Source organism: Grampus griseus (assembly GCF_964374135.1).
Source record: "Grampus griseus genome assembly, chromosome: 8".
Lineage (NCBI taxonomy): Eukaryota > Metazoa > Chordata > Mammalia > Artiodactyla > Delphinidae > Grampus > Grampus griseus.
In genome coordinates this window covers 32,954,360-32,981,108 of record NC_139002.1, presented here as the reverse complement: position 1 = coordinate 32,981,108, position 26,749 = coordinate 32,954,360, and the positions used below count along the sequence as shown (strand labels likewise).

The following is a 26,749-nucleotide window of genomic DNA, read 5'->3' as shown; positions in this document are numbered from 1 at the left end:
CATAAATCCTCTCAGGGACCTGCAGATACATGCCTTGAGGTCCTCATGCATGCTGTCACCTTGGTAATGATTATCATTCTGCAGCTGATCTTTTTTCCTCCGGAGAAATTTTTAGTATTATCTTTTTTCTTGACAAAGTTAAAGGGCATTGGTTTATTTGGATAAACACATATAATCTACAAGTTTTATTTCTTGAGCAAACACTTATTATATACAGTATTTTAACTTCAAATCCCTACAGGTCTGCTATTCAAAATAGCTTAACCAGAGAACATATGATCCTGTGAAGAAGTGTTGTCCCTGTTTAGTTTAGGACCATGATTCCTTTCACCCAGATCTTCAAGGCAGATTTTTCTCCTTTTATGCCTCAGAGGGCCTGAAATCTGATCATAAGCTGACTTCCCAACTACACTTTCCTATTGTGAAAGAATTACCTGATCTACCTACATGTTTTCCTAGCAGCATCTTTCTTTTTCACTGTAAATAAGTAAACTGACTTCTAATAAGCTTCATTTAACCAAGGCCATCTTTCACAGACCAGTAACATGTGAGTGAATGGATAAAACAAGTTCCTCTTATGTACAAAACTGATGACCAGATGCTAGGATGTGCCGCACCAAAATGCATTCACACCATGCACTCAGCCTTCTGGCTTCTCTTTCTAACACCACTGTTTAATTGTTAAGTCTTGCACACAGGAAGTATGCAATAGACACTTACTGAGTGAATCAAGTAAATAAAACTGTACTCTGATTTAAAGTCAACTGACAGCTTTTGAGTAGCTAATGGTATACCAGATTATATATATATATGTGTCCTTCAGAGTCCTTTCACAGAGGTTAATATAGTCACTCTAGTTCACTGATTATTTTAATCATTCATTCGAGTTATTCCCAGAATTCAGACCATGAAAATATTGTTTGAAAGACCATGGGCCACACTATACTTTAATAATCCTAATGTTTCCCTTATTATACAGTTAGTGAAAACAGTACATGTAATACTGGTGATGCCATCATTCTTGTTTACTTACACACAAATTACATTTTGTAACATTAAAAATGTTGCCACCAAATACAATGTAAAAATTTTCTCTCACTCTTTTTGAGGGTGTGTGGGGATCAAAAATCTAGAGAGATAATAGTGTTTCAATTTAAGAAGCTCACTTAGCTCTTCCCCAAAATGAATAAATTATTGTTGGAATTATGACTGGTTATTTTCTAACTTTGCCAATGACAGTAGAATCTTTTTAAACAATAGAGAACGTACAAAATGCAAACAAAAGAAATATGAACTATATCAACAAACATCAAAGAAATAACCTTTTCCAAATCATAGAAAAACAGAAAAGTTTAAACACATAAACACTCTCTCTCTCTCTCTCTCTCTCTCTATATATATATATATATATATATTTTTTTTTTGCAGTACACGGGCCTCTCACTGTTGTGGCCTCTCGTGTTGCGGAGCACAGGCTCCAGACACACAGGCTCAGCAGCCATGGCTCATGGGCCCAGCCGCTCCGCGGCATGTGGGATCTTCCCAGACTGGGACACGAACCCGTGTCCCCTGCATCGGCAGTGGACTCTCAACCACTGCGCCACCAGGGAAGAACCAAACACTCATATTTTTAAATAGAAAATGTTTGCCAATGTTATTGTAACATTTTAATTTAATAAAGGTCTATCAAATTTGATAACCACTTTACAGTAACTTAAAAAAAAAAAACATTCAGAACTTTTCTAGTGGAAAAAAATATTACCTGTCCAAGGCTTTTCAGCAAGAATGAAGCTAATAGGAACCTGGGCACTGTGATTTTTGATTTTACTTTATCTTCACTAGAATAGTGAATCTAATTAACTTTTCTCAACATGTGTTTTTTAAAAGATTCAACAAACAGGAATCTATTTTTCTTTCTGTCTCATGTAACCTTGAATTTTCAATAACAATTCATCTATAGTATTTCAAACCTTTCAGGTAGAATAATAACTGAGAAATAATATTAAGGCAAATTGGGAAATGAATTCTTTTTTAAAAAGACTATTAAATTTACTTGGAGACTAAAATGGCATATTATGTTTAATTCTTGATCAAATATTGGAAAAATAAACTGGTCTAAAGGAGTATAAGGATATTATTGGTGTGAAGAGAAAGTAACTTTGGAAAAGGACACAAAGATCAAAAATGTTCTATTTCTAATTATGGGATTAATGCCTCCACAAGTAATTACTACCCATGTATTCTCTTGGCTTTGCACTCTAAGATTTAGCCAGGTGAGAACTGCACCCCTGTAAACTCTTTCAACTGCTTGGCTCCTGTGGAGCTGTGCTGAGAGAGCAAAAGTAGCTTATAAATAAAATGACTGAAATCCTTTCATGATGATATAAGCCAAATTCTCACTGTCTAGGTAAAATTCGAGAAAATAGTGACTGGAGGTTTTTCTATGTCCAAATTATTTGTTTATGTTTAGGAATTTTATTTCTTAATTGACTTTAGATACTCTGCTATACTCAATACTATTTTGATTTGTTATATGAATAGGTACATTCAGTTTTATTTTCAACCATGTGAGGTTGGTTAAATTAGGATTTGGAATGAAGTAGGCACTTCTAAGAAGATGGTCAGTTTGTCTTTTTTCTGAACTACTATATTATCTATGGTTTAACATATTGATTTATGCTAATCCGTAACTATTTCATTATGTAAGTCTTGATTCATCAACAAGACTCAAAATGTTATCTATGTCTTTTGTATTTCCATAGCACACAGTAGGGTCCTAGACAAGTAACATATAATATAGAGTCCTAGATAAATATTTTGAACTGCTGAAACACATACTAAAACACCCTGTTTACACTATATTTAATTTATTGCACAGACTGTTTTATTTAACCACCCACTAGTAAAAAGCCATAGTAAAGTTTTTATTACATGCTATTATATACAAATAATTATTACCTGGCAGTAACTTAGACCACTTGACTACTGAAAGAAGTTGTCTCTCGCCTAGCTGATTCAGACTTGTCAGCAAAGAACTGGAGGTATCAGGTTTGGTGTTGTCGTGTCCTGCATAGACCACATCTGGTTCAATGCTCATGAGCAAGTTGATCAGTGGGGGGACCAACTGTAAGTCTTGATTTGGTGAAAAAGTGATTCTCTGGCTTAGGGCTTGGCTTTCATTTGGAATGCCCACCGGCTGTGAGAGAGCAACGGCATCTAGTGCTCTCATAACTCTAACTTTATTGAACTTTTTAAACTTTCGACCTACGGAGAAGAAAAAAGAAAGGAAGGTAATATAAATACATAGAAACTAAATATTCCAGCAGAGAATGATTTTTCTTAAAATTATAGCATTATAGGCTTTGGCATCTATCTGATAAAATGAGATACAATAAGTAAAAATGTTAGGTCTCAGACTTGGATTAAAGAATTAATTACACCAGCGTTCACTGGGCTGATGGGTGTGGGTAATTACACCAGTATCCCATGCAAGGTTATGGAGCTTCACAGTAACATGTAGAAAAGACAAATGGCTTTTAGCAGAAACCAAGTTCAGTGTTGGTCAATATTCTGACAGGACTGCCTTCCCAAAGTTAATGCTACAGACTACATAATTAAAACATAATGTTTAGTAGATGTTGAATCTCCTTTTGAGTTTTATTCTTTTAAGAATCTGTTAAAAGATATGCATATACATATGCAAACCCCACAAAATCTTGTGCACAATTTCAGCAGACTCATGATCATTTGAAATTCCTTGAAATCAATACATGGACTATTATGAGATATAAGGACCCAAAGTTAAGAATCTAATTTCTAAATTAAGGGAGGAGAGAGTCTACATCTTGTGCTGGTCAGGCCACATTGGTATTTCTGGACAATTTCTAGAATTTCTATTTTGCTGAATTGTCGTGTGTTAGGAAGAAAAACAGTCTGACACAGGGAGATGAGTAGAAATCTGCCTCATGAGGACTGGTTGAAGGAGACCAAGATGTAAAACTGGGCCACTGCTGGTTCCCAGGTGCCTTGGGGTGATCAGAGGGCAGGCTGGACTACAGCTCCCACCTGCTGTATGACAGGCAAGGGCTACTTAACAGTATCAAGTGTCTGTGCTGTTTAAGCCAGGAAAAAAGGCTAAGGAAGGCTTGATAATGGTTTGCAATCATCTGAGCAGAGGCTGCAGTTTGCTGTATCTAATTCTTGTTCTGGCTCATAGACATGTTTTGTTTGGCTCACAATTCTTTCCAGAGTTATGAAAGCATCTCTGAATTAGCTGGGTGGCGACAATCTGTTAAAGCCAAGCTACAGCTTCTGCTTTTGAATGGGGCACAGATACTCCAACACGTCCCGGTTCCTACCACAAACTGGTAGTAGGCCATTGGTCAATTTTCTTAAATCAGGTCACTCTGCCCAATTAAGTTACCTGCCTGGTCTCTGCAAGCATTTGCCTTTGTGATTTCTGAGCTCAAGTATTGTCATAAAGAAAAAGGATTACACTTGTTCTATAAACCACCCCCCTCCAAAGTTGTGTTAGAATGGATAGGTGACAGAGAAACAAATGCCATGGGGTCAATATATAGAAAGCATCCAGAAATGTTTAAGGAGATGTTTCAAACAAGTTTCCTGGGGAAGGAATGAGTTACCAGAGGGAAGGGAAGTAATATTTGTGGAGTATCTACTATATGCCAGGAATTTTATATATGTATCATTTATGCCTCACAACAAGTAGGTATTATTAATTCCATTTGTAAATTGGGAAAATGAAGAGTCAAGAAGATGGCATGCCCAATGTTAGAGTGATAGAGCTTGGGTTATGTGGACTCCGAAGTCCAAACTTTTTCTCACACAATCTCTCTGGCATTTCAGGCAGAGACTTCATGGTCATTTGGTGGGATTCTGGAAAAGAGGTCTAGGCAAGAGATTGTGGGAAAGAGCACAAAAGTTGATTCCTTCCAATCCTAAAATACTGTGGTTAGCAGAAAATAAGACATACATCCTATCAGCCCCTTCCCTCCCCAATAATAACTCCAAAATGGTTTTCTTTTTCATTTACTTTAACCCCTTTTCTCTTTTTTATGCCCTTTCAGTTCTGGTTTTATCAGGATTTGATTACACTATGAAACCATGGATTCTTACTGAAAACTAAAGCAAATGTTTTACATTTTGTTCAGTGTAAAAAGTCTTACACCAAAAATAAATTCCAATTTCCTAACATGCTGATTATATATAATGCAGTTTGAATTAATATAGAAATGTTCACATTTCTGCTTGTGATCCAGTCTTTTCATGAGTCCCAGTGAAAAAAAGGGGAACATGTGATAAAAGCAAAGTTGAAGGATGAATTACAATTGAACTAGATCATTTACATATCTATCTTATGTAATTTAACTTGCAGCTCAAGGGTTTGAAATAAACACTAGCATTTCCATTTTAAAGATGAGGAATAGGTTTATAGAAGCTAAGTAATTGGCCAAGTTTATAGAGATAATAAATGCCAAAGCAGAGATATTAATCAAGGGTTAATTTATTTTATTCTTTCTTTTACTTACTCATAAAACACTGATTGAGTGGTTTCATGTACCAGGCACCGTTTAAGGTCCTGAAACTACAGCTCTGAGTAATCAAACAAGGTATCTGCTTTCATGGGACTTATATTCTGGTGGGAAGATAGAGAGGTCCCGCAAACAAATAAAGAGTAAGATAATACCACACGATAGTATGCACTATGAGTGAAACGTGTAATGTAACAGAGAGTGACTTGAGGGAACAGGACATTAAATAGAACGGTCAGGGAAAGACTATGGTCTTTCCACTAGACCACACTGCTGCCCCTTCACATAGGCTTTATTTCTCTAAATCTGCAGGCTAATGACTCTTCTGGAGCTAATCAAGCAGTGTATGTCAAGGGAGAACTTTGCACACCAGGAGAATTAACTTAAAGAATTGAATAAGTGTAAAGTATTATTAAGAGATGTTTTCCTAAAGTGTTAAATTGTTACAATCTTGCCACCTCTACCCTCCACCCCTACAATGAATATGTTTGGTCTTCCCAAAATAAATCTTAAGAGATGTAATAACTCTTCCATTTATCTACAGCTTATGAACATGTGGCATGTGGGAAAAATGAACTTTGGGTTGGTCATATCTGGGTATGAATCCTATCATTTAGAAGCATTATATCTGGGGTGGATTATTTTATTTATCCAAGTATCAGTTTACTCACCTATTAAACATGGCATTTACCTCACAATATCACCATTAGCCTAGGTAAAATAATGTGTAAAATTATGTGGTGCTTGGCATATAGCAGACACTCACTAATGTTAGCTGTGACTTCAGAAAGAATTGAGAGAGGAAGGGAAACTATAACTTCATTTAGTTTGCATTTTCTGATATTAAAAATGTCCCTAATCACCTCTTTTCTCCTCCCTCCAAAACCCAAGCAAACGAACAAACGACAAAGGCTTCTATGGTCAAATATGTTTAAGCAATGCTGTATTAGAAAAGTTAAAGTGATATCCTTACCTTACTTAGTACTGTATCTCAGAACCTTCAATACGTTGTATGGATTATGGATCTCTAAGAGAATAATATTAATATATAGTGTTTCCCAAGTATATCTGTCTTTTTCACTTGATGAAAAACCTGCTAGTATCTCATGAGATTAACAGTTTGGAAAACACTACTTTAGAATATTTTTCTCTATGAGGTTTGCATTTGAGATCAAGCCTATGATTTGGACCTCATTAGTTCCATTGTCAAGCAATGCAGTCACTAATTTTTCTCTTAGCAAGTTAAATAAAATAACTAGCTGTTATTAAAAATAGTTAACCTTAGCTCCTCTTGACATTATATAAAATAGGAACTGTAAAGACACATGTACATCTGCACCAATCTTAATTTTAAATTGCCTTTGTTTCATCATAGAGTAAAATATAAAAAGTATTGTTTTCCTTTAATTCTACCACAACTGGCAACTTTAAGTTAAGGTCCAGAGCCCCAAAGAGGATGAAATTAGATTAAAATTTAGATATATAATTTTTGTAACCACATACACATTTGTAGATACAAATCAGAGTCCCCAAGGGAAGATAATGTTAAGAGAAGAAGAGGGTTAATGAAAAAGTTCCCCTGTTCTTGACAGTGATCGTCAGAGAAGATACCACCTCTTTGTCAGCTTTGTATATTCTCTCCAGTGTCCGGCAGTGCCTCAATAAATCTCTGCTGAATGAATGAAAGAATACATTATTATGTCTTTCTGTAGTTATTCTCTATTGCTGCATTTGTTTCCTTCAGAGCACACAGCCTCCTCCTCTGCTAGGCTAATTGACCCATGAGGATAGGGGCCAGGTCTCTTTTATTTACCAATGTAGATCTGAAGCTTTCCAAACCATCTATCATACAGTGGACTACTAATAAATATTTGTTCAGCTATTGAAGTTATTATTTTGACTTAACCTAGATCTTGAAAAAGGAATATCACAGGAAGAGTACTAAAAAGATAACGTGAACAGCAATGTGATTTTTTTTTTTTTGATTTGCTGGATTTTATATAAGGTTAGTCTTTCAAAGAAATGATTCCTAGTCTTCATGTATAAAAATCACTATTAAATAATATAACAAACAAATCTATAGAATTTTATATAATTGTTGATTGATTAACTAGATAATGGCAAAAAAGTACTCAGAATTCAGTAAAAATTTAGAATGACTCTGTATTGCAATGTTACTCATGTACTTCTGAAAAATAACAGTACTTGGTGGTTTGGTAACCTAAGTAGAAACTAGGTGTGTGGGCCCAGTAACCACCTCCCACCCACTATTCTCCCACCCCACTGCATCTATCTTCAGAAGCTTTCATCGTTTTGTGGGAAGGAGGGAAGACAGGTTCAAATGCTAGGGATGGGCATGGGGGTATAAGAAAGAAGAGGGGGAGAAGGACTTAATAGTGTCTTTCATTCAATCTGATGGACATCATTTTGAGGATGGAATCAGATGCAGAGGAACTGATTTTTTGAGGCTTAGGAAAAGAGGAGATCCATCTGGAGAACACTTTCTTTGTAATCAATGTATAATATTGGTACCCCTATACTCTGCTTCCCTCCTGTTACAACGCATGAACTGCGTATGCTCTTACCATTTCAGCACTAAATCTTATTCCTTCTCACCTACTCAATGATTTTTCTCTGAAATCGTCTGCCCTCTTGTCTGCATGATAGTCCCTCTTATGCACAATCCATCCCATGAAGAGAAATTACTCTCTCTACTTCCTCTCCTCCCATTCTCCCTTGAACCCATTCCAGTCAGGTTTTTCTACTACTCCCTACTCCAATAAAATTGTTCTTGGCAAGGGCACCAATGATTTCCACTGGTCAAAATACAATGGTCAATACTCAGTACTTATCTTAATCAAACCATCAGTGGTACTTGACACAGTTCATCATTTCCTTCATCTATTCTCTTGGCTTCCACATAACTCACTCTTGTGGCCACTCCTTTAGTCTCTCAGGCTTGCTTTTTACATCTTCCTGACTTCTAGGTCTTGGAGTTCCAGAGCTCAGTCCTCAGACTTCTCTTAGATAGCTACACTCTCTTTATAGGTGTTAGCATCTACTCTTATATCTTTAATGTCACATAGATATGGAATGATTACAAATTTATAACTCCTGCCTCAACTTTTTCTGGGAACTCTAGACTTAACTATCTAATTGTCTATTCAGTATCTCCACTTGTATGTCTAATAACACCCTCCAAAACTTAATATGTTTAAAATAAAACGTTGATACACTTGCCCCAGAACTGCAGCTTCCATTTTTTAACTCCATTTACACACTTGCTCCGGACAAAAACTCTGCTGTCATCCTTGATACTTCACTTATTCTCTCACTTCATATCCAATTCATCAGCAAATCCTGGTGGATGCCATGAAATTATAACCCCAATCCAATCATTTCTCCCCATTTCCACTCTTCCACCATAATTTAAGCCACCATCATCAGAGCTGTATTATTGCTACATGGGCTGGTTGATTTCCCAGCTTTCCTCCTTGTACTTCCACAGTCTATCCACTACCCAGCTGAGTGAGACTTTAAAAACTACAGATTATTTTACTCCTGGCTCAAGACTCTCAGTGACCAGTCAGCCTACTTAGAATGAAGTCCAAATTCTTTATCAAGTTCTACAAGGCCCAACATAATCTTGCACAGACAGTCTCTCTTACAGTCTCCCCAGCTCCATCCATACTGATGCCCATGTTCTTGGAACTTGTTGAATATGTTCCTACCTCAGGTCTTTACCCTGTTTCCCTTGCCTGAAATTATCTTTTCCTAAATATTTGCAAGATTTGTTCTTCATTTCACTTCAGTTTATGCCCAAATACCACTTTATCACATAGGCTGTTCTTTCTCATCCTATAATTAGATATTTGTAACATATATATCCAGAATACACAAAGAATTCCTATAAATCAGAAAGAAAAGACATGAACAGACATTTTATAGAGGTAGAAAAATAGAAATAGGCAAGAAAAATACAATTGATCTCATTAGTAACCAGAGAAATGCAAATTAAGACCACCATGAAATACAACCTATCCAGAATGGCAAAGACACACAAAAAGGAACTTTCATACAGAGTTGATATGGGGTGTGAACTGGTAAAACTACTTTGAAAACAATTTGGCATTATCTAGTAAAGCCAAGATGAACATATATTATAATCAGGGCATACCTTAACTACAGAAGCTCTTGCACATGAACACCAGGAGACATGTGCAAGAATGTTTATAGCTAAACAGTATGTAGTAGCCTTCAAAGTCGAAACAAACAAGAATATTGTTAAGGGACACATAGAAAATCAGAAAACCTACAGAATTATACAAGGGAATGGAGGACCCTAAATTCAAGCTAGAAGTTTCCTGGAAAAACTGAAAGAATATGACATTCAAACAACATGCAAAGAAAGGATAAAGTATTGCATAATTATTCTTACAGTATATATGACTGAATCTGAATGGATGATGTTCCTATGAGTAGGAATTTATCAGACAAGTGTTAAGAAAGGTTCTTGAGAGAGAAGAGACATATTAGAAATGACAGCTTAAATATAGCCTAATAATAAAAATTTATTTTAGCAAAAAACTGGAGAGGAGAGGGAAAACAGTTTCTGAACTTCTTTAGTATGTGTTAATAAAATAATTGGTGAAATGATCAGTCATAGTTACTGTTTAATTCTGATATAATAAAAGAGAAATATAGATTTAATTATGACATCAGGATGGGAATGTAAGCACTAGCAAAATGGAAAAGCAGAGTAAAACTTCCAATTTAACAAGGAGGACTGAATGGGGAAAGTGAAATGAAAAGAAATATGACCAAGCCAGCAAAGTAAGAAAAGGGAAAAGAGGTAATAATGAGGAAGTATCACACACACTGAACAGAACATGTGTTGGAAGAAATAAAAATTTTATATATTGATTATATCAACAAATATTAATGGACTAAATTTCCCTGTTGACATCAAAGAAGGTCAGCTTGGGTTGCAAAATTCTGTTTGTAGTTTTTACAAGAAACACAATAAAAACATAGGAAAATAAGCTGAAAATTAAAAGATGAGAAAGGTGAAGCAGGAAAATACAAAATGTGGCAAGCAGAAGTAAAAATGTAATAACAGATAAAACAGAATTCAAGTCCAAAGATATTAAAATGAGACAAAGTAGGGATATTAAGAAAGGATAAAAGGTACTCTGCCCTCAAAGATGATATAAGTATATGCCTTTAATAGCAAACAATATACTAGTCAAATAATTAAAACAGAAAAATCCTCAAAAAAGAAAAACTTGATAAAAACACAAAGTGGGAATACCCATATATTTCTTTCAAATTTTGTATGTAAATAGGATAATTAATAAGCACAGATATAGAGAATTTAAAAATAAAATATATACAAGGAATCCTTAATAAGTTGTTAAAAAATGAAAGCTTACTATATTCTTAAATATCATTAAAAATTAAATATTATCATTAAAAATATCAAAATTAACTAATTAACTTGGCACTTCACACTTTTCTAATTAAGTTCTTGATCAAAGAGGAAATTAATGTAAAAGTTATTAATTGTCTAGACATTAACAAAAAAGAAGACAACACTTCAAATCAAAACCCATGGGGACTTCCCTGGTGGTCCAGTGGTTGAGAATCTGTCTTGCCATGCAGGGGACGCTGCATTCGATCCCTTGTCGGGGAACTAATGCCACATGCCACAGGGCAACTAAGCCCACATGCCACAACTAGACAGCCTGCATGCTGCAACTACAGAGCCCAAGTGCTCTGGAGCCCACATGCTACAACTAGAGAGAAGCCCGTGCACCACAAAGAAGCAAAGAGCCCGCGCGCCACAGTGAAAAATCCTGCATGCCGTAACTAAGACATGACACAGCCAATAAATAAATAAATATTTAAAAAAACATGGAATGCAGTCAAATATAAAAAATATACACATAGGAGTATATAATTTTGTTGTGGAAAAAGACGGAAAGCAAATGAGCTAAATAAGCATTCAGTTAAGACATTAATAATAAAGAAAAGGTCAAGTAAACCATAAATAAAAGAAGAAAAATGTATCATACGATGTATCATAAAGGAGATATAATTACATATACTAAAATAATTAGAAGAATAAGAAAAAAATATTAAGTGCAACTCTCCTGAAATAAATTTGATAATTCAGGTAATGGAGAGTTTTATGGTAGAATATAAATTTCCAAAATTGGCTCTGATACCAGTTTCACAGCCCAAGTCTTATCTTCTTTATCAACAAAAAATTTCTGATACCATCTTAAAGTAGAGGAAAAACTCAAAACCTTCCCTGTAGATTTTATGAAGCAACCTTAACCTTAAAGACATCATATTAGAAATAAAGATTAAACTGAATTATGATTATATAGCTAAAAATTCTAAATAAGCCATCAGCAAGTTGAATTCTGCAGAATTAAAAACAGAACCCTATACTATGTCTCAATAGAGCTTGTTCTAAGAAAAGGTTGGTTAAACATTGAATATATACCACAATAATTCATCATATCAGATCAAAGAGGGAAAAATCACATGATTTTTATCAGTAGATGATAAAAAGGCTATGAAAGGCAGAACAATAGCTCCTCAAAGATGTCCAGGTTATAATCTCAGGAACCTGTAAATATGTTACATTGGATATCAAAGGAAAGTTAAACTTGCAGATGGAATTAAAGTTGCTAATCAGCTGACATTACACATAAGAGTATCCTGGATTACCGTGGTGGGCCTAATGGAATCACAAGGGTACTTGTGGAAAGAGGGAAGCAGAAGATTCAGATTAAGAGAAATGGCATATTGACAAAGACTTGACTGTTGTTCACTTTGAACATCGATGGGAACTATCAACCAAAGAATTTGGGCAGCCTCTAAAGCTGGAAAATGCCAGGATATGGATTTTCTCCTGGAGCCTCCAAACGGATGCAGTCCTGTTGACACCTTGATTTTAGTCCATTGGGACCCATTTCAGATTTTTGACTTCCAGAATTGTAAGATAATAAATTTGTGTTGTTTTAAGCCACTAAATTTGTGTAATTTGTTACAGCAGCAATAGGAAACTAATGTAAAGGCTTTTTGTTAATTCCTCAGTCAGGAATTCCCTGGCGGTCCAGTGGTCAGGAATACCTGCTTCCACTGCAGGGGGCACAGGTTCTATCCCTGGTCAGGGAACTAAGATCCTGCAAGCCACATTAGGAGTCATCATTACTTTAACAAACCTCAAAGTAAAATAAAGAGATAAACATATAAAGACTATTTATCAAAACCCAACAGCAAATATTATATTAATAATGAAATACTTTATTTTCAGATAAAATGACTATATATCTAGAAAACTCAAAGAATTACTAATAACCTATCAACGTATTAAGATAATTTAGTTACATGGCTAGAAAGAGCATAAGTTTATAAAAATCACTAGATTTACCACTTCTAATAATGACCACTTGAAAAATAGAAGATATTCTACCACAACATATATGAAAGTTATAAAATACTCAAGAATATGTTGAAGAAAAGCATGGGACCTGTATTAAAACTGTAAGATGCTGTCACAGAACACAAAACAAAAATTTGAATTAAGGAAAAGCATATGTTCCTGAATTGGAAACCTTAAAGTGTCAATCCTGCTCAAATTAATACATAATTTTTATACTGTTTCAATCAGAATCCAATGTTTTTTGGAATTAGAAGTGATAGTTTTATTGTTCATTGAGAAGAATAAATGTGTGTTAGAGTAGCCAAGAGAATTTTGTTAAAAGAGCAACTGTGATTTTAATATATGCCATACTATGTATTAAAATTTATAATAATACTACCATAACCCAAACTATTGAATTATTAATAGTTTCTTGGAATGGATATATGGATCAACAGAATAGAATGCAGAACTCAGAAACATTTACAAAATCCATGTAGTACACCTTAATGTATGTTAAAAGTGGTGGGTGAGAGGCACTTCACTTGGCACACATGAAGGCTACAGGGAAAGCAAAGAACATAAGTCCTTAAGTCCATTTTCATAATAGAAAGGTAAAAGGACTGCATGGAATAAGGACCACATGGTCCTTATTCCAACTGAATAAGGACCATGTGGTCACACCAACTACTTTTACCCCATGACCTGGACTTCTAAATTTGAAGACCAGACAAGAGGAAGAGGAGAGAGAAGTAATGGAAAACTGGGAATTATTTTGGAGTTACTGATTGTATTTGACTGAGCAGAGACAAATGTGCACTTACCATAACATCTTCAAACATGCTTCCCTGTTTTATTTTTCTTCTTTACATTTATCATCTTCTATCAGGCTACAGTATTTTATGTTATATAATTATTTTGGTAATTACCTCTGTCCTCAACAAAAACGTAAGCTCCTTGATGACAGCACAGTCCCTTGTATATAGTAATACTCAATCATTCTGTTGAATAAGTTAATAATTGCACAGCAACAAAAAAACTTGTTTGCCACAAAGGCTTGAACAATAATCTGGCTTTCTGCAATATTACTTCCACTTCTTGAATAACAGGAATAAATCTAAGTGGAATTTCCCTTCAGTAAAAGACATAATCTAGTGCAGAAGGTCTAGTATATTTCATAGTAGAATGTCTGGGTCACAAATGCCTGCAAACCAGCTGTGTACACCTTTCAAAGTTACATTTATGTCCCCAACCACTGTTTCCCTCTTTCCATACCAAATCAAATAGCTGAGATTTCATGTCTTCTAGCTCAAATTATAAAGGGAAAATCAAACAAGGAAGGAAGTTGAGGGGAACCAGCTAACAATTACTAAGTCCAATAGCAGGCCAAGATAGAATTATATAGACTTAAATGTGTAGTAAGTAGTAGGCATATTGTACAGAATTTAAGCAAAAATATTTTTAGAAATGATAAAAAGGGAATGTAAAATTAAAAATCAGACGAATACAAATTAGAGTAAGAATTGTTGTAGGAAATGGCCTGAAGCAATCCTTTTAACTGTATTTCAAAGATAAAGTGGCATCTAAGTTTCAAGAAATCAAAGAAGAGAAACACAACATTAAATAAAAGATAAAATAAATTACAAAAAAGAATAAGATAAAATGGGAGGTGGCAGAGAAAAAAATTTTTAAATAAAGAAAATTAATATACAAAAATATGTTGCATTTCTACACACTAACAATAAACTATCAGAAACAGAAATTAAGGAAACAATCCGATTTACCATAGCATCAAAAAGAATAAAATACCTAGGAATAAACCTACCTAAGGAAGTAAAATACCTGTACTCAGAAAACTATAAAACACTGATGAATGAAATTGATGATGACACAAACAGATGGAAAGATATACCATGTTCTTGGGTTAGAAGCATTAATATTGTTAAAAGGACCATACTACCCAAGGTACTCTACAGATTCAATGCAATTCCTATCAAAATGCCAATGGCATTTTTCACAGAACTAGAAGATATTTTAAAAATTTGTATGGAAACACAAAAGAACCCAAATAGCCAAAACAATCTTGAGAAAGAACAGAGCTGGAAGAATCATGCTCCCTGAGTTTAGACTATACTACAAATCTACAATAATCAAAACAGCATGGTACTGGCACAAAAATAGACACAGAGATCAATGGAATAGAATAGAGAGCCCAGAAATAAACCCATGCACTTTGGTCAGTTAATCTATGACAAAGGAGGCAAGAATATACAATGGAGAAAAGACACTCTCTTCAATAAGTGGTGCTGGGAAAACTGGACACCTACATCTAAAAGAATTAAATTAGAACATTCTCTAACACCATATACAAAAATAAACTCAAAATGGATTAAAGACCTAAATGTTAGACCAGAAACCCTAAAACTCATGAGAAAACATAGGCAGAACACTCTTGAACAAAAATCATAGCAATATTTTTTGGATCTGTCTCCTAAAGCAAAGGAAATAAAAGCAAAAATAAACAAATGGGACCTAATTAAACTTAAAAGCTTTTGCATGGCAAAGGAAACCATAAACAAAATGAAAAGACGACCAACTGAATAGGAGAACATATGTGCAAATGATTTGACTGATAAGGGGTTAATATCCAACATATATAAACAGCTCATACAACTCATCATCAAAAACAAACAACCCCATTAAAAAATGGGCAGAATAACTGAATAGACATTTTTCCAAAGAGGAAACACAAATGTACAATAGGCACATAAAAAGATGCTCAACATCGCTAATCATTGTAGTAATACAAATCAAAACCACAATGAGGTATCATCTCAAATCTGTCAGAATGGCTATCAAAAAACAGAACACAAGTAACAAATTCTGGCAAGGATGTGGAGAAAAGGGAACCCTTGTACACTGTTGGTGGGGATGTAAATTGGCGCAGCCACTGTGGAAAACAGTATGAACTTCTCTCAAATAACTAAAAATAGAACTACCATATGACCGAGCAATTCCACTCCTGAGTATATATCTGAAAAAAACCCCAACAAAACACTAATTTGAAAGGATACTTGCACCCCAATGTTCATAGCAGCATTATTTATAATTGCCAAGATATGAAAGCAACTTAAGTGCCCATCAACAAATGAATGGATAAAAAAGATGTGGTATATATATATATAATGGAATATTACTCAGCCATAAAAAATGAAATATTGCCATTTGCAGCAACATGCATGGACTTGGAGGGTATCATGCTAAATGAAATAAGTCAGAGAAAGACAAATACTGTATGATATCACTTATATGTGGAATCTAAAAAATACAACAAACTAGTGAATATGACAAAAAAGAAGCTGACTCACAGGTATGGAGAACAAACTGGTGGTTACCAGTAGGGAGAGGAAAAGGTGGAGGAGCAACATAGGGGTAGGAGATTAAGAGGTACAAACTAGCATGTATAAAATAAACTATAAGAGATTCAAGATGGCGAAAGAGAGGAGGACATGGAGTTCATCTCTCTCCACAGATGCATCAAGAATACACCTATAGATGCAACAGTTCTCACAGAACACCGGCTGAACACTAGCAGAAGACCTTGGACACCAGAAAGGACTATAAAGATCCCTGCATAACTGGGTAGGATGGAAAAAAGAAGGGAGAAGGAGGGGGAGAGGAAGCGGGATGGGACCTGCACCCAGGGTCAGGGGAACTGAAGCAGAGAAGAGATTCCTGAATTCTGGGAAGCCCCCTCTCTGAAGGGGAAATCGATTGGGACAGAAGGGAAGCATATGAGGCTTTTGGAAGAGGGTGAAGCAGCCAATCTGTGGCAGATGGGACAGAGTGAGAAATACACAGATGGTCCGTACCATGGCCCTATGTGCCCCAGACTGAGATGTGTGTTCACAGGTGTGCAAGGGGGCTGGGAGCTGGAGTGTGGGTATTAGAGAACAGGCCTGGAGCAAGAACTACTGTTGGCTGTGGGGAGATGGGTTGAGGGGATGGGAGGGAGGAAATCCGCATCAGGGAATGTCTATGGAGGAAGACTGGACTGCCATGGAAGCAGGGCACTACTGCTGAGTCACAAGCAAGGGGAGGAACGACTATTGTAACCTCTCTCTCCCACACGCTGGCGCCAGCTGCTGAGCAATAAAAAAAGCCCCCACATAGCTGGCCATCATGCGCCGGATGCAAGGCAATAAAAAAAAAAAAGCATGGTCAGGGCTGGCCCTCAAGTGCTCTATGCTGGGCACCAGAAAAGGCCCTCACTTGGGCGATACCTCTTGCACCTGTGGCCACCGGCTTCCCTGCACATTTGGTCCTTCAGGGGCTCCCGTGATCCAAGCATCAAACCACCTCTGCTCCCTGTCCTCACTGAGACAGACCCAAGAGCTCTAAGGCAGCCTCAGGACCAGACTCCTGTGGGTGGACCACACGCAGAGGTGGGAATAAAACCAAAGCGGAGCTCCAGGGATGGGGCGACTATGGAAGAAGATTGAAAAACTTTCCATCAGCTATACAAGCTTCAGATTAAATCCTCATGATCAGATAGATAGACCCTGAGTCTATGGAATATCTGAGCAGACAATGAGTGTTCCCACAAATGAAAACGGTCTAGCTCTGGCAGCTGTGGACTTTGGGGGCAAGCACACGCAGGAATTGGGCCAGATCAGAGTCTAAGTGATGCCCACAGGGCCCACAGCAGGTCCAGAGACCAGCCCAGAGGCAGAGGAGGGCCTCTTGGGGAGGCAGAGGTCGGCTGTGGCTCACGATGTGTGCAAGGACACTTACAGTGGAGACTCCAGGGAAACATAATTATTACTATTAATTTTATTATGTTTTGATTCATTCTGTTGTTGGTTCTAGATTTTTTCTTTTTTTTTTAAATTTGTTTGTTTGTTGTTTTAGTATTTTTTATTTAGTCTTTTATGACCTCCGTGTTTTGTACCATATTTTTAATTTTTTTGATATATTTCTATATTTACTTTGCTTTTTTGTTGTTCTGTGTTCTTTTCCCTTATTTTTTTCTTCTTCTTTTTCTTTAATATATTTTTTATTTTTCTTATGTTTCCATTTCTACTTTGCTTTTCTGTTGTCCTGTGTTTTTTCCCTTTTTAATTTGTTTTGTTATTTTTTTTCTTTAATCATGTTTATTGGCTTGTTCTATTTCCTTGCTTTATTCTTCAGTTGGCACTTTGCTTTGGTTTGTTTTTAGGTTATGTGTTTTTGTTAGTTTTAATTAGTTTTTGTTAGATTTGTTAGTTTTGTTTGATTTGGTTTTTGAGTTCTTCTACTTCTCTTGCTTTCTGTTTTATTTGGTTTGGTTTTTGTTTCTCTTACGTGTGTGTTTCCTTATTTTTGTTTTTATTTGATTTTGTTTTTACCATTTCTTTGGGGTTTTATTTATTTTTTCTTTAATATATTTTCTATTGTATTATTTTAATTTCTATTTCTATGTTGCTTTTCTGTTGTTCTGTCTTCCTTCCCCTTACTCTTTTCTGTTTTTCTTTATATTTCTTATCATTTTTTTGGTTTGCTTTCTTTGCTTCATTCTCCACTTGGCGCTCTGCTTTGGTTTTTTGTTTTTTGGTTTTATGTTTTTGTCAGTTTTCTTTTTAATTGCTTGATTTCATTCTTGGGTTCTTTTGCTTGTCTGGTTGTTCTCTTGCCTTTCTATTTATTTGGTTCTGTTTTCATTTCTTTTGTGTGCATGTGTATTTCCTTGCTCTTGTTTTTGTTTGCTTGATTTTACTTTTTACCATTTGTCTGGGGTTTTGTTAGTCTTTTCTTTCCTTTTAATCCCCTTTATTGCTGGGATGAGAGACTTCTGGGGTCTTGGTTCCTCGACCAGAAGTTGGGCCTGAGGTTCTGGGGTGGGAGCACCAAGTCCAGGACTCTGGGCCACTAGAGAATTCCTAGCCCCAGTGAAGATTAATCACCAAAAGCTCTCACAGAGGCCTCTATCTGAATCCAAGACCGAGCTCCACCCAACTGCCAGCAGCTCCCAGCACTGGATGCCTTACATGAAGCAACAAACAAGACAGGGACACAAACCCATCCAATAGCACACAGACTACCTAAAGTCAGACTAAGCTCACAGACACCCCAAAACATACCACCTGACACAGCCCTGCTTATCAGAGGGCACAAACTCAGCTCCACCCACCAGAATGCAGGCACCAGTCTCTTCCATCAGAAAGCCTACACAAGCCACTGAACCAACCTCACCACCAGGGGCAGAGAACAGAAGCAAGAGGAACTACAACCCTGCAGCCTAAAGAAAGGAGACCTCAAGTGCTGTAAATTAGTCAAAATGAGAAGACAGAGAAATATCTTGCAGGCAAAGGAGCAAGATAAAAACCCACAAGATCAAATAAATGAAGAGTAAATAGGCCAACTACCTGAAAAAGAATTCAGAGTAATGATAGTAAACATGATCCAAAATCTCAATAATAGAATAAATACTAGAAACATTTAACAAGGACTGAGAAGAACTAAAGAGCAAACAAACAGTAATGAACAACAAAATAACTGAAATGAAAAATATTCTAGAAGGAATCAATAGCAGAATAACTGAGGCAGAAGAACGGATAGGTAAGTTGGAAGATAGAATGGTGGAAATAACTGCAGCAGAGCAGAATAAAGAAAAAAGGATGAAAAGAATGGAGGACAGTCTCAGAGACCTCCGGGACAACATTAAGTGCACCAACGTTCAACTTACAGGGGTGCCAGAAAAAGAAGAAAAAAAGAAAGGGTCTGATAAAATATTTGAAGAGATTATAGTTGAAAACTTCCCCAACATGGGAAAGGAAATAGTCAATCTAGTCCAGTAAGAGCAGAGAGCCCCATACAGGATAAACCCAAGGAGAAACATGCTGAGACAGATATTAGTCAAACTAACAAAAATTAAACAGAAAGAAAAAAATATTAAAAGCAGCAAGGGAAAAGAAACAAATAACATACAAGGGAATCCCCATAATGTTAACAGCTGATCTTTAAGCAGAAACTCTATAGGCAAGAAGGGAGTGGTAAGATATATTTAAAGTGATGAAAGGGAAAAAACTACAACCAAGATTACTCTACCCAGCAAGGATCTCATTCAGATTTGACAGAGAAATCAAAAGCTTTAGAGACAAGCAAAAGTTAAGAGAATTCAGCACCACCAAACCAGCTTTACAACAAATGCTAAAGGAACTTCTCTAGGCAGGAAACACAAGAGAAGGAAAAGACCTACAAAAAGAAACCTAAAACAATTAAGAAAATGGTAATAGGAACATACATATCGATAATAACCTTGAATGTAGACAGATTAAATGCCCCAACCAAAAGACATAGACTGGCTGAATGCATAAAAAACAAGACCTGTATATATGCTGTCTACAAGAGACCCACTTCAGACCTAGGAACACATACAGACTGAAAGTGAGGGGATGGAAAAAGATATTCCATACAAATGGAAATAAAAAGAAAGCTGGAGGAACAATACTCATATCAGATAAAATAGACTAGAATAAAGACTACTACAAGAGACAAGGAAGGACACTATATAATGATCAAGGGATCAATCCAAGAAGAAGGTATAACAATTGTAAATATCTGTGCACCCAACATAGGAGAACCTCAATACATAAGGCAAATACTAACAGCCATAAAAGGAGAAATTGACAATAACACAAAAATAGGAGGAGACTTTAACACCCCACTTACACCAATGGACAGATCCCCCAAACAGAAAATAAATAAGGAAAACAAATTTTAAATGACACATTAGACCAGATGGACCTAACTGATATTTATAAGATATTCCATCCAAAAACAATAGAATACACTTTCTTATCAAATGCACATGGAACATTCTCCAGGATAGATCACATCTTGGGTCACAAATCAAGCCTCAGTAAATTTAAGAAAATTGAAAACATATCATGCATCTTTTCTGACTACAATGCTATGAGACTAGATATCGATTACAGGAAAAAAAATTGTAAAGAAAACAAACACATGGAGGCTAAAATATACATTACTAAACAACCAAGAGATCACTGAAGAAATCAAAGAGGAAATCAAAAAATACCTAGAAAAAAATGACAATGAATATATGACCCAAAACCTACAGGATGCAGCAAAAGCAGTTCTAAGAGGGAAGTTTATAGCAATACAATCCTACCTCAAGAAACAAGAAAAATCTTGAATAAACAACCTAACCTTACACCTAAAGCAATTAGAAAAAGAAGAACAAAAAAACCCCAAAGTTAGCAGAAGGAAAGAAATCATAAAGATCAGATCAGAAAGAAATGAAAAAAAATGAAGGAAATAATAGCAAAGATCAATAAAACTAAAAGCTGGTTCTTTGAGAAGATAAACAAAATTGATAAACTGTTAGCCAGACTCATCAGGAGAAAAAGGGAGAAGACTCAAATCAACAGAATTAGAAATGAAAAAGGAGAAGTAACAACTGACACGGCAGAAAAACAAAGGATCAAACAGACTACTACAAGCAACTCTATGCCAATAAAATGGACAACCTGGAAGAAATGGACAAATTCTTAGAAAAGTACAACCTTCCAAGACTGAACCAGTAAGAAATAGATAATATGAACAGACCAATCACAGGCACCGAAATTGAAACTGATAAAAAATCTTCCAACAAACAAAAGCCCAGGGCCAGATGGCTTCACAGGGAAATTCTATCGAACATTTACATAAGAGCTAACACCTACCTTCTCAAATGCTTCCAAAATATAGCAGAGGGAGGAATACTCCAAATGCATTCCACCAGGCCACCATCACCCTGATACCAAAACCAGACAAAGTTGTCACAAAGAAAACTGCTGGCCAATATCACTGATGAACATAGATGCAAAAATCCTCAACAAAATACTAGCAAACAGAATCCAACAGTACATTAAAAGGATCATACACCATGATCAAGTGGAGTTTATCGCAGGAATGCAAGGATTCTTCAATATACAAAAATCAATCAATGTGATACACCATATTATCAAACTGAAGAATAAAAACCAAATGATAATCTCAAGAGATGCAGAAAAATCTTTCGGCAAAACTCAACACCCATTTATGATAAAAACTCTACAGAAAGTGGGCATAGAGGGAACCTACCTCAACATAATAAAATCCATATATGATAAACCCACAGCCAACATCATTCTCAATGGTGAAAAACTGAAACAATTTCCTCTAAGATCAGGAACAAGACAAGGGTTCCTACTCTCACCACTATCATTCAACGTAGTTTTGGAAGTTTTAGCTATGGCAATCAGAGCAGTAAAAGAAATAAAAGAAATCCAAATTGGAAAAGAAGAAGTAAAACTGTCACTGTTTGCAGAGGACGTAATACTATACATAGAAAATCCTAAGGATGCCATCAGAAAACTACTAGAGTTAATCAATGAATTTTGTAAAGTAGCAGGATACAAAATTAATGCACAGAAATCTCTTGCATTCCTACACACTAATAATGAACAATCTGAAAGAGAAATTAAGGAGATAGTCCCATTTACCACTGCAACAAAAAGAATAAAATACCTAGGAATAAACCTACATAAGGAGGAAATGACTTGTATGCAGAAAACTGTAAGACACTGATGAAAGAAATCAAAGATGCTACAAACAGATGGAGAGATATACCATGTTCTTGGATTGGAAGAATCATCACTGTGAAAATGACTATACTACCCAAAGCAATCTACAGATTCAATGCAATCCCTATCAAATTACCAATGGCATTTTTCATAGAAGTAGAACAAAAAATTTTACAATTTGTATGGAAACACAAAAAAACCGAATAGCCAAAGCAATCTTGAGAAAGAAAAATGAGCTGGAGGAATCAGACTCCCTGACTTCAGACTATACTACAAAGCTACAGTAATCAAGATAGTATGGTACTGGCACAAAAACAGAAATATAGATTAATGGAACAGGATAGAAAGCCCAGAGATAAACCCACGCACATATGGTGACCTAGTCTTTGATAAAGGAGGCAAGAATATACAATGGAGAAAAGACATCCTCTTCAATAACTGGTGATTGGAAAACCAGACAGCTACATATACAAGAATGAAATTAGAACACTTCCCAACACCATACACAAAAATAAACTCAAAATGGATTAAAGACCTAAATGTAAGGCCAGACACTATAAAACTCTTAGAGGAAAACATAGGCAGAATACTCTATGACATAAATCACAGCAAGATCCTTTTTGATGCACCTCCTAGAGTAATGGAAATAAAAACAAAAATAAACAAATGAGACCTAATGAAACTCAAAAGTTTTTGCACAGCAAAGGAAACCATAAACAAGACAAAAAGACAACCCTCAGAATGGTAGAAAACATTTGTAAATGAAGCAACTGACAAAGGATTAATCACCAAAATATACAAGCAGCTCATGCAGCTCAATATCAAAAAAAAAAAAAAAAAACCCAACCCAATCCAAAAATGGGCGGAAGACATAAACAGACATTTCTCCAAAGAAGAAATACTGATTGCCAACAAACACATGAAAAGATGCTCAACATCACTAATGATTAGAGAAATGCAAATCAAAACCACAATGAGGTATCTCCTCACACTGGTCAGAATGGCCATCATCAAAAAATCTAGAAACAATAAATGCTGGAGAGGGTGTGGAGAAAAGGGAACCCTCTTGCACTGTTGGTGGGAATGTAAACTGATACAGCCACTATGGAGAACACTATGGAGGTTCCTTAAAAAAATAAAAATAGAACTACCATATGACCCAGCAATCCCACTACTAGGCATACACCCTGAGAAAACCACAATTCAAAAAGAGATATGTACCACAATGTTCATTGCAACTCTATTTACAATAGCCAGAACATGGAAGCAACCCAAATGTCCATCGACAGATGAATGGATAATGAAGTTGTGGCATATATATACAATGGAGTATTACTCAGCCATAAAAAGAAACAAAACTGAGTTATTTGTAATGAGGTGGATGGACATAGACTATGTCATACAGAGTGAAGTAAGTCAGAAAGAGAAAAACAAATACTGTATGCTACCACACATATATGCAATTTATAAAAAACAGTACAGATGAACCTAGTGGCAGGGCAGGAATAAAGATGCAGATGTCAAGAATGGATTTGAGGACACAGTGGGGGAAGGGGAAGCTGGCACGAAGTGAGAGAGTAGCATTGACATATGTACACTATCAGATGTAAAATGGATGGCTAGTGTGAAGCTGCTGCATAGCACAGGGAGATCAGCTCAATGCTTTATGATGACCTAGAGGGGTGGGATAGGGAGGGTGGGAAGGAGGCTCAAGAGGGAGGGTATATGGGGATATATGTATACATAGCTGATTCACTTTGTTGTACAGCAGAAAATAACACAACATTGTAAAACTATTATACTCCAATAAAGATATTTAAAAAAACTATAAGGATATATTGCACAACATGGGTAATATAGCCAATTTTTATATTAACTGTAAATGGAGTATAAGCTTTAAAAATTGTGAATAACTACACTGTACACCTGTAACTTACATAGTATGGTACATCAACTATACTTAGATTACAAAAAAATTAAAAAAAATAAAGTCATTGTAGATTTTAAAACCTTATCAGAAGAATAAGAAAGGAGAACTGCCAGTGTAAACACTAAACCATGGACATGAAGTTTGGACTGACATTTTGAGAAAAATTGTCAAATGAAGTTTAAAAGGATTAAAGTGTGAGTAAAGAAAAGAAGATTGGTGTGGACGACAGAAAAAACAGAGAGCCAACATACAGATTATTATTAGGGACCATGAAAAAGAGAAAGAAGACATGAAACAGAAAAAAGTATTTGAAAGTAATATTAAGAGAATACTTTGCTAACATATAAGAAAACTTGAATTTTCAGATCAAAAGGGGCTTACTTTGTTTCAAGAAAATTAATAGATTAAGCGAGGGCTAAATCTTGATGAAGTTACTGAAAATCAAGGATTAAGAAACACATTCAGGCAAAAGAAGCAGGTCTCAACAAAGGACAATAAATTGGAATGTCAGATTTATTTTCAGTTAAATTAGAAGCCTACAGACAGTGGCATTATATGTCCAGGAATGGGATGGATGGATCACCTAGTGGCTTTAAGTTTTTTAAAAAACCTCCATACTGTTTTCCATAGTGACTGTACCAATTTACATTCCAGCCAACAGAGTAAGAGGGTTCCCTTTCCTCCACACCCTCTCTAGCATTTATTATTTGTAGACTTTTTGATGATAGCCTTCTGACCAGTATGAGGTGATATCTCTTTGTGGCTCTGATGTGCATTTCTCTAATAATTAGCAATGTTGAGCATCTTTTTATGTGCTTGTTGGCTATCGTGGAGAAATGTCTATTTAGGTCTTTGGCCCATTTTCCAATTGGATTTTTTTTTGATATTGAGTTATATGAGCTGCTTGTATATTTTGGATATTAAGCTCTTGTCAGAAGATAAAAACCCTAATCTGAAAACAATCCATGCACCCCAATGTTCATACCAGCACTATTTACAACAGCCAAAACATGGAAGCAGACTAAATGTCCTTCAACAGATGAATGGATAAAGAAGATGTGGTTTTATATATATATATATATATATATATATATATATATATATATATATATACACACAATGGAATACTACTCAGCCCTAAAAAGAATGAAATATTGCCATTTGCAGCAATGTGGATGGACCTAGAGAATATCATACTAATTGAAGTAAGTCGGAGAAAGACAAATATTATATGATATCACTTAAATGTGGAATCTAAAAAATAATACAAATGAATCTAAATACAAAACAGAAGCAGACTTACAGGCACAGAAAATAAATGTATGGTTATCAAAGGGGAAAGGGAGGGAGAGAGGGATAAATTAGCAGTATGAGATTAACAGACACAAACTACTGTACATAAAATAAATAAGCAACAAGGAGTTACTGTGTAGCACAGGGAACTATATTCATCATCTTGTAATAACCTATAATGGAAGATAATCTGAAAAAATACATATAACTGAATCACTTTGCTATATCACCTGAAACTAACACGATATTGTAAATCAACTACACTTCAGTAAAAAAAAGACAACGATATTATACACAGATTTGAGGGAGAAGGGCCATATACACATTTCCCATGCTTTAATAGGATGTTCATGAGGCCAAGGGAAGTAGTACACACAGTAAGCATCTCACTTTCACCTCCCTTTTTCACCTCACTTCTCCTACCTCCTTCTCTTCATCTTAAGCCACACAAATTCTCCTCTTTGCCTTTGATGGTTAAAATCAGCAAATATTTTTTGTAACCCAGTATGCTCCTCGGGTCACAGCTCTATCCCAAGCAGCTTATCAAAACACTTCTAAAAATCAAAATAAATAGAACATTCTCCTCTAAAGGAAAAAAACCAAAACAAAAAATCTTCAATTAATGAATATTTTTAATCATTCAGAAAATTTTTCTCCCATGTGAAAACATATACCATTTCTTTCAGATTATGTTCACATGGGAAACATGGTTTGAGAACATAAGTATATACAATAATTATTTAATAACTATTATGTTAACTAAATACCTCTAGTAGCTATGACTGTGTAAATTAATTTCAATTCCAAGATACCCGCACTGATTTTTCAATGCTTCTTGAAAAGAAATAATGAAACACTTTTAGAAGATCCATGAATCTGTTTTGCATTAGTTAAACCTTTAGTCTGCCAATGATAGAGTTTGTATTAAGTGATG

General features: G+C 35.6%; 1 protein-coding gene across 2 annotated transcripts in view; it reads right to left on the bottom strand.

The window, feature by feature from the left end:
* Positions 1-26,749, bottom strand: part of PGR (progesterone receptor) — a gene marked incomplete at its 5' end in the record, with an annotated part of 98,455 nt that overhangs the window by 25,082 nt on the left and 46,624 nt on the right. Inside the window, one exon of one of the 2 annotated variants that reach the window (XM_082660649.1) lies at positions 2,959-3,264. The exons of the other annotated variant lie outside the window; for it this stretch is intronic. Within the exon in view, the coding sequence (XP_082516775.1) occupies positions 2,959-3,264 (306 nt within the window). The remainder of the gene's footprint in view (positions 1-2,958; positions 3,265-26,749) is intronic. 2 annotated transcript variants of the gene reach the window in all.